The sequence below is a fragment of the Perca flavescens genome, chromosome 14, assembly GCF_004354835.1.
Source record: "Perca flavescens isolate YP-PL-M2 chromosome 14, PFLA_1.0, whole genome shotgun sequence".
Lineage (NCBI taxonomy): Eukaryota > Metazoa > Chordata > Actinopteri > Perciformes > Percidae > Perca > Perca flavescens.
Window position 1 is genome coordinate 18,773,349 of NC_041344.1, and position 9,035 is coordinate 18,782,383.

Consider the following 9,035-nt stretch of genomic DNA (forward strand, 5'->3'; position numbering starts at 1 on the left):
TGTGGAGATACATCTGTGCTTCACCTCAGGGCTTTACAAAGAGGTGCATAGATAAGAAGTAAACATTATACAGATGCACAGTAATTGAGATAAATAAAATAAGATTTTTATGTAAGGAGTCTACCAAAGAGGTGATATTGTTAGAAAAAAAAGAGAGGGAGGTGATAAGGCAAGGCTGAGAGGGGATCAATATAGAAATGCTTAATAATATTAATGAATAAAGCATTAATAGTCTATACATTTTTGTCAAAATAATCTTAAATCAAGCTCCACTTTCTTGCTTGTTCTTATGAACTATTCAAACTTGAGAAAGTTCTTTCTAAAGTCAAGAATTAACTGTTAAGCAAGGCATTTTCTTAGATCAAATGTGATTTCCTTTATAGTATTTTCCTCCAAAACACCTTGCCAGGATATCTAACAATTACCTGTTCACTCACATTTTATTATTATTATTATTATTATTATTATTATTATTATTATTATTATTATTATTATTATTATTATTATTATTATAACAACAGCAACAACACAAACCCTGCTGTATGACAGACTGAGAAAATAACACAACAAATCACATAAAACAGTAGTGCAGCTAGTAAAAGCAGTGTTTCTCAAGCAGGACAAGGATGCTCTCTGGTGGCTGTGAAGACACATGTCGCCTGTCCCACTGTAGGTAAACGTTTATTCACCCTGGTAGATTGACAGTGAGTTAAATAAACGTATCAGGACAAAAAGACGACACTAACTAAGCACAATTATAATGTTAGTCAATAAAGTCAGTGTTAGCTTTCTGAAAAATTACGTCTGCAAGAAGCGGTGACCGATACCGGCGTCCGTTGTCTAGGCAACAAGTACACGAATCTTCTGAGATGGAGGAAACAAGCGAGACTAACCACTTCGTTATCATTCCGTGTAACCGGCACAAACCGTCCAGACTAGACGCTGATTGGCTGTTAGTGAACACTCCTGTCGCTGATTGGCCTGTAAACGCCTACAATTCTGGTACATCTTTGTGCGCACGAGTGAGTCTTCACTGTTTTTGTAGGCTAGCTAGCTAACAACAACCACCGAAGAAAAAGCCATAAAAACATGGCAGGAGAGAAATGCGCATTTGATCAAACTTTTTCTTTTAGTCCTCTTCCCTCCAAGAAGCTTTCTTTCCTACAGGACCGAGACACCTTACAACTGTTTATGAAATGGTGACGTGTGACATTTAGCTAACCTGTGACACTTCTGGAAACCTCTCCTTCTGTCAGTTGGTTTTCCTCAGGTTATCTCCTGGTTGTATGGTCTTCTAATGGATGTGTGTGGTAATTTCAGGTCCATGCTGGGGAGGATTTCAGCTCAGTCTTACAGCTTTGACCAGTGCTTTTACCTTTACAGCAGTGAACTGTTTGCACAGGTAAGACCTATCATGATAAGCTACCCAGTCTGAAATTACATTAAAACCACTGACAAATTGAAATAGATGCTTAATCATTTTCAATCCCATTGTGACTGATGTGTTTGACGTTGTCTTGTACGAGAGGAATGTAATGCTGCAATACAACAATTACTGGTTGTCTGTTCTGATAAAGTGTTTTCATGAGTTCCATCATATTTGAATGCTATTGATGTCCCTCTGTAATATGCAGTGTTTCTTCAGAGATCCCAAAGTCATGTCCAGCCTGAGAAAGATGGAGGCCGCAGCCTGGGTGCCTCTTGGTATGTCATGTCTACCCCCAGAAAGCCTTTCATCACTGACAGTAGGAAATTGATTTTTTACTTTTGTGTGTTTTTGTGTGTGTTTGATGTAGACAAGCCAGTGGTGTCTGTCGATGTGGAGCTGGTGCCATGCACTAAGGTCTCCATGGAGCTGTTTGACCCAATCTACTCTTGTGGGATCTTGAGGCCCTCTGGACATGTGGTTAAATGCTTTCATGATGTCTACCCCGACTATGATGAACTCAGAAAGGTTACTCTTTCTTTTCCCATCAACCCGTCTGTCTCTCTTTATTTCATTTGACATGGAGTCATACCAAGTCTTCCTCTGTTCCTCTAGATGTTGCAGGAGGAGGACTCTGAGCACTACTATGTGGTTGGGAGAGAAGAGCGAGGAGAGTTTCTGTTTCGCCTCTTCAAGCACCTGTGTTTGGGAGGAGAGCTCTGTCAGTACGAAGACACCATTGGCCAGTACATCAGCACCACAAAGCAAATCTACAAAGATCTGATCAAGTGGGCAGAATCTGACCATCTTTAACAATTATATTGATCAGGTTATTAAATACGTCCGGCTCTAATAATAACATTGTAATTCTACCCTTTACCATGTAGTGTTCAGAAGGATCCAGAAACTAAGAAGATCAGTGTTGTCTCCACAGTCCTCAAAGTCTGTGCCTATGTAAGTGACTGGTTGAATGTCTATTTGTGCCACCTAAGCCGCATGCATAAGAGTGCAAAAATGTAATTGGATTAAATTGGTTTTGTAATTGGCTGATCATTCAAAGCAATTGTAAGATGATGAATGCAATGGACCTTTTTCACAGCAGACATTTTGACTTGTCATAGTAGGAAAAGCACAGCTGAAATTTAATTCAATTCAATTTTATTTATTGTATCAAATCATAACACAGTTATCTCGAGACACTTTACAGATAGAAGACACTTTACAGATAGATAACCTTAACGATGGCTCAATTCTGTCAAGTGTCCCAGTAAGATATTTCAGTGAGTCAGCATGCACAATACCAGGACCTCTCCTAAGTGGAACGCAGCCATCATTAATGGTTTTGAATACACCTGTGCTTTTCCTACTATGATATGTCAACATGTCTGCCCTGAAAAAGGTCTATAACGTAAACATTTATGTATTAACTTAACATCTGTATTTGTATTGATACAGTTCACAAACAGTGTTACTTGCCAACATATGTTTAACTATTCTGCTAATTGAACTCAAATTGATTTATTTAACCCTTAAGGTTTTTAGGAATCATGACTGCAGTGCTTTGTAGATGCTCTGTTTAAAGAGATTGCTGATCACAGACTGCAACCAATAAATTGTCGAAAAGGATTAGATTAAGAGTGGCACATTACACAGCTGTCCTTCGCATATACAAGAGGCTTACTTGAATTGTCCTCATTATTTACACACAAATATTGTATCGTTAATCCTCTGTAGGATGAGTCTGGACGATGTTTCCCTGGTAAACGAGAGGAGGAGCAGACGTTTGCCTATTTGATTGTCGACCCCTTCAAACGACACATGACTTTGTTTTACCACTGCTACGGTGTAGGAAACTTCACATTGTGACAGCGAAGAACTGAGAGTTGTTCTGTAGAACTTGTCAGATGGTGGACATGTGTATGTAGAAACACATGAGCTCAGACTGCCATAGCCAGAAATCTGTTGTACACAATGAATTCCAAGTTTGAGGAACAAATGAGAAGGATTTATTTTTATTTTTGTTCTTTTAAAGTATGTCAATAAAATGTTTTTAAACAGCATTAAAATGACTCTGCGCCTGCCTGCATGGGCCATGTTGATCCTTTTGTTGGTTCTCCCATAGTGTAGTAATAATAATTTGTGGTTAGCATTTTAGCTACACTAAATGTTAGTAACCTCAACAAGGCAATTGAACATAAGATAAGACCATGATATTGGTTCATCTTTCACTTGTGAATTGTGATTTAGAAAGTTTTAATTCTACCACATTCTTAATAAATGGATTACCTAAACCATATGTTGAATATTAACTCTTGGCATTATTCTATAAACATAAAAATTCATTGGTATATCAAAATATTATACATTTTGCCACCTGATTTCAACCCCCTGCAATAGATATGCCCATTGCTCTGTAACTGTCACACATTACACAGTTTTGATTAATCAGGATAGTTTAGACAAAAAAGAGAAGTCAACATACAGTCCAAAGAGCTTTATTGAAACAAATAAATTAATAAGTTAGTCAAGTGAGCTAATTTTATCCTCAGCAGATAAACATTTTTGTATCTCTTTAAAAGATCAATAGAGGTGCGTATTAGATTAGAAAATAAGATAAGCTAAATATTTCATCAACCAGTAGCTACAATCAATTAAAATTGGAAGACTTTGTAAGCTTTCGCATTTTGCTTATTGCTTTGATCAGTTTCATTTTAACAACAGTTCCAATACCTAAGAGAGCAGTTAAAGGGCAACGAGCTGGAATGTCGAACGACAGCAAGTCAGTGAATAATGGTTGGTTGGGTGTCATGAAGAAGAACAGAGTGAAAAAGAGAGCGTGCAGATTGAGTCATGCATAGCATTCAGTCAGTTAGACAATCAGTTACTGTTTCTCATACTTGGTTTTCTAGACTAGTGCTCCCTAGTGGCCTCAGAGGTAGTTGCGTGGAAGCCATACTTCTCTATGTGACATGCTTGTGATAAGAACGCATGCCTGCAGAGTTTCCTGTGACGAAACAAATGTCCATGCCTCCAGATCTGACTGGTGTTAAAATACAGTAAGGGTGTCAATGCGACGAGGCCCTGGCTGACTTACGATGATATGCTAAACATACAGTAATATTCTCAGAAAAGATCAAAGGTTGCAGCAGTCATAAAAGACTAATGCCCTAAAAAAGTACCTTTTCAGAAAAATTTTGATGGTGTTTCTTTAGTTAGATCAAGGTTTTACAAACAAAAAGAGCATGGCTATCTTCACGTGATACCCCATCTTTGAAGCAGAATTAATATTTAAGTTTGAGACAGAAAGCCGCACCATATCAGTTACAGAACGAGGACATCGAAGGCACAGGTCATTTCCTCTCATGTCTTGACTCAACATTTTGTTTTTCCAATGCTGGAGCCATCACTAACAACAACATGCAATACAGGGGTTCACATGTACATGAAGCTCAACATTCCGGATGACTGTTCAGTCTAATAATGTTTCTAATAAGTCTTTGCTATAGTGTAGGCCTAAGAATAAAGCTAGCTGGCATTTCTCTATGAAATGAATGCAAGAACTGAAGCAAGCTCTGAAGTGCCATTTTATTCCTCATGGCATCAGATCATAAATAGACCAACCAAGGAAGTACATTCACTGTTTAAAGTCTAGGCTTGGCTTGAATGGAAAAGTGGAGCACCTGAGTCAACTGGTTTGACTGGAACAAATACATGAATCACTTGCAGGGACAGAAGAACTGTTTTCACTGGCCATACAGTATGCCGAATGTTTTCTTTGTTGAAGCTGGCAGCAATTATCTGATGACGTTAAAAAAATATACATATGAGCTCTGCGAGGTGCTGAGCGTGAACCTGATCAGCTGTGTGTAGTTACAGTTGTGTCATCCATGATTCAACTTGACAACAAATGCTACATCTATTTAAAGATCATATACATAAATGAATTAAATACATTAATTTAAATTCTACATTCACTTTGACAACCAAAATAATAAAAAAAAACTGAATATTGCCATTATGGGTTACACAAAATGAATGCATAACAAAGATAAAAAGACAACAAAACTGTGTTATATTTATCAAGTGCCAAAGTATTTAAGTAAAGGAAATGCTTTAATTTTGTGTATTTGTGTGTGTGTGTGTGTGTGTGTGTGTGTGTGTGTGTGTGTGTGTGTGTGTGTGTGTGTGTGTGTGTGTGTGTGTGTGTGCGTGCTTGTGTGTGTGTGTGTGTGTTTGTGTGCATTTTTGTAATCTCCAGTTTTGTCCACAGAGTGTTAACTGTGTATTAAACATCTCCAAGAAAGAACCAGAAAAGACAGAGGAGAGGCAAGAATAAGTCAGTAACACCTATGGGTGCCAACCCTGCACCCTGTCTGTCTGTAGCAAAGCTGTCACTGAAGTGACACGTGCATTCATGAGGATAATGGCCTGGAATTCCTGCGTTAGACCCAGGGACGTGCACAGGTACGGGCTATTGTTGCCCGGGCAACTGCCTGTTTGCCCTGATTGGCTTAGCTGCCCCTCTGGTGAAACAGCCTAAATAAATTTTTCTTTCTTTATTTTTTTGCTGTGGTGGCTGCATTATTAAGATAATATGCCAATCATTACTAAAGTTAAATCAAATAAAATCGCTATATCATCCAATCTTGCCCTCAGCGATGCCCTCTGCCCCCAGTCACGTGACTTTGTAAATATTCTCACACACGAAGCACCGCGAATGAAAGAGGGAAAGACAAGCCCCCTGTCTTCACGTGAGTTTTTAAAGTTATGGAGATTATGACAAATGCCCTAACCAAAAAAACAAAAAAAATCCACTTGAGCTTATGAATAATATTCAGCTTCAGCTTGTAACGTTTGTATCACGTTGCGCAGCATTGCCTTAGCTATAGTAACGTAAAATGCTACGTTATCAACCAAAGCTAATGACAGCCAGGTTGCAGCAGCAGGCTAGCGTAGCTACGTTAAGTCCGTTACATTGTAGAGAAGAGAGAGGCTCAGATGTGATGGTTTGGGCTCTTGAATCATGCTAGCTTATACGTTGTTTACAGTCAATATGTTACGTGAGTTTTCAACCAACAATCAGATGTGACGTTAGTGAAAGTGAAAGGCGCCTTATTTTGTTATTAGATTAATGTCCCAATTGGTTAATGTAATAAAATTTGCATATAAAAAATGATAGCCTAATGTTAGTTTTGTGTGCTTAAGTATGCCTTCACAACAAAGAGAAAGAGCTCAATGAAGCAGCTAAAAGATCTGCAACTTTGCAGAGTTGGATTAAAACTGGCCAGCTGTGAGAGAAGCATTTGATAATGTCAAGCAACCATCCTACATTATTCATTTAATGTGAAGTTGGCCTATTTTATCAGAAGCATTTTCTTTAAGTTGGAGTAGGGCAATAATTCATTAAAACAAATGTTTCATTTAATAACAAATACACAGTAAATTGTGTCTGTGCCGTGTATATCATTGTGAATTAGTTATTATTTTATGTATATCAAAAGTTCCAGTTGAGTGAGTTGAAAATACTTTTACTAGTCGTGGTCATGTTGTAATTGTTCTTTATAATATATATTATATTATATATACACATAAATATTATTTATGGTGCCAAATCATAACATTAGTTATCACAACCAGAATCATTGAGTGCAGCCACAGTCTAAAGGTCGACTGGCAGCACTAGTGTCAGTGTTCAGTTTTTTAGCCGTGAAAAGTACAGTATACTGTATAAGTTACTTTATTCAGATTCTAATAATTCTATTCAAGATGAGGCCTACCACAAGGCTCCAGACCAGAGAGGGAGGCAGAGCATGCGGAGCATCACTCAACAAACCAGACGGCTACATAATGAGAGTGGTGAGTGTTCCGATAAAAGGGCCATGTCAGGAAAAGCGCGATAAGGAAAAAAATAGATGCTACGGCCAATAGTATTCTTAACTTAAAGGTACATTATACTGTAGAACTTATTCAGAATTATAATGTTTCCTTTGGAGATATCTCCATCTTTGAAGGCTGAACGGAGAGGAGAGGGGGGGGTTAGAGCAATGGCCCCTCCAAATGTCTGTGCATGTCCCTGGTTAGACCCATACATTTACAGGCTTTTCATTGTTAAAAACTGTCCGAAAAGATTTCTACATCATCTCCATAGCTGCTAACTGAAAGATTGCATGCCATCTGATGACTGTAAGAGTTAAAACTATCCTCCTGTAAGAAAGGCTGACGAGCTGACATGGTGAACTTGACCTAAGGCTAGATCTGCGTGATGAGTAGCAGTGCAGAAAAATGTGACAGAAATGTCTAACTTCTGACTGAGGATCAGTGAGGTTTTATCTACAGTAACATGCATGTCTGGGAGGGGGTGGGCTGCAAGACAGAGATGTTTAAAGGGCATGTTTAAAAACACAAAATTAGGTTATTAAAATACTCAAGGAGATAAAGTCACCTTTGAAACATTGCAAAGAAGGGATTAAGGACATTTTGGCTCTATTAAATCCTAAATAAGTAGGAACATTCCTCACTTGAATGCCAGCCAAACAGGGAATAATGTTGTTTTTTTTGCAAGTGGGCTTGTTGGAGACAGAATGTCTGAGAGAAGGAATGGAGATTAAAACAAACAACAAAGTACAGTACATATCAGTCACTCCAAGACATTCTTCCAGCTCTGTTTTCACGTGACAAGTTTGGGCAAATATAACAGGATTTACACATTTAAAACTCCCTTCTTTGGGTAGGAAGGTGTACCGTAGAGTTTCAGTGCTTTGGCGAGGTGGCTGTCAGCCCAGTTTGCCCGTCAAGGTCCGAGGGAGCAGATTATTTCTGTGTCGACGGCTCCTTCGGTGCGTTTTTCTGGTAGTGCGAAATTTGCAGGTAGGAACCATTACATTCACTACAGCCATCCTAAGGTACTCAACAAATGACTGGCATGGCACTTGCAGCACTGTTTATGTCAAGTGAGTCAGCAAACTTTCAGTCAGTTGATTCAAGCAACCAAGAAAGAAAAAAAATGATGATGAGGGGGCGACAAGATTTCTCCAAAGATTTACAAAAATTCATAATCTGGTGATGTACAGTTGAAGCTTTAAGGGAGACATAGATAAATAGCATGATGTGAGTGGGTGAAAGTAGTTCAGTAGTCAAGTTCTAGTTGTTCATCCCTCTCTCCATCTCCATCTAGTGGGATGAGAGGCGTGTGCGGTGAGCAGCTTTGGCTGAGGCTCCTTGGTGGAGCCATCCGGTGGCCTCCGTCTGTATCAGCTCTGGAAATGCATTCAGTTCAGGAAAAAAAAACCGGTGCAGATTTAAGATGGAAGGGTGCAAATCATCCCGGACAGAAATTAAATGATTGATGGCATTAAGGTTGGGATGCTTAAAGTGAGCACTCAGCCGCGGGAAGACGTACTGTAGGGTTGTGTGTCTGTGTTCGGACAGTCCAGAGACTTCTCAGCTCACTGTGATTCCAAGTTGCCGCTCTCAGAGATGTTGAGTGTGTTGGCGGAGGGGGAGAGGTCTCTTTGGTCCGTGGGGCTGTGGTAGTCAGATGTCAGGTCGGGGTCCAGGAGGGAAGACAGGGTGAAGTGAGACGAGCCTTTCTTTAGGCACTGGGAGTAGA

General features: G+C 39.2%; 2 protein-coding genes across 3 annotated transcripts in view; one reads left to right on the plus strand and one right to left on the minus strand.

The window, feature by feature from the left end:
* Positions 1–908: 908 nt before the first annotated feature.
* cfap300 (cilia and flagella associated protein 300) lies at positions 909–3,624 on the plus strand. Of its 2 annotated transcripts, none has more exons than XM_028598175.1 (7): positions 909–1,022; positions 1,321–1,402; positions 1,635–1,704; positions 1,797–1,954; positions 2,042–2,214; positions 2,314–2,380; positions 3,161–3,624. In XM_028598175.1, the coding sequence occupies exons 2-7, from the start codon at positions 1,325–1,327 to the stop codon at positions 3,290–3,292; spliced, it is 678 nt and encodes a 225-aa protein (XP_028453976.1). In that variant the 5' UTR covers positions 909–1,022; positions 1,321–1,324; the 3' UTR covers positions 3,293–3,624. The 2 variants fall into 2 exon arrangements, with proteins under 2 accessions (XP_028453976.1, XP_028453975.1); XM_028598174.1 differs by lacking the exon at positions 909–1,022 and adding an exon at positions 1,029–1,199.
* Positions 3,625–7,466: 3,842 nt separating this feature from the next.
* Positions 7,467–9,035, minus strand: part of kcnq4 (potassium voltage-gated channel subfamily Q member 4) — a 53,006-nt gene continuing 51,437 nt past the window's right edge. Inside the window, exon 15 of the mRNA XM_028597630.1 lies at positions 7,467–9,035. This exon is cut by the window's right edge and continues 40 nt beyond it. Coding sequence (XP_028453431.1) covers positions 8,872–9,035 — 164 coding nt within the window. The 3' untranslated portion in view covers positions 7,467–8,871.

What these genes read in the sequence shown, in the direction of transcription:
- cfap300 (XM_028598174.1), top strand. Translation starts at nt 1,090, where the DNA reads ATGGCAGGAGAGAAATGCGCATTTGATCAAACTTTTTCTTTTAGTCCT. An exon ending in TTACAACTGTTTATGAAATG is followed by an intron (nt 1,200 to 1,320) that starts GTGACGTGTGAC and finishes TGGTAATTTCAG; the next exon opens with GTCCATGCTGGGGAGGATTT. An exon ending in TCCTCAAAGTCTGTGCCTAT is followed by an intron (nt 2,381 to 3,160) that starts GTAAGTGACTGG and finishes AATCCTCTGTAG; the next exon opens with GATGAGTCTGGACGATGTTT.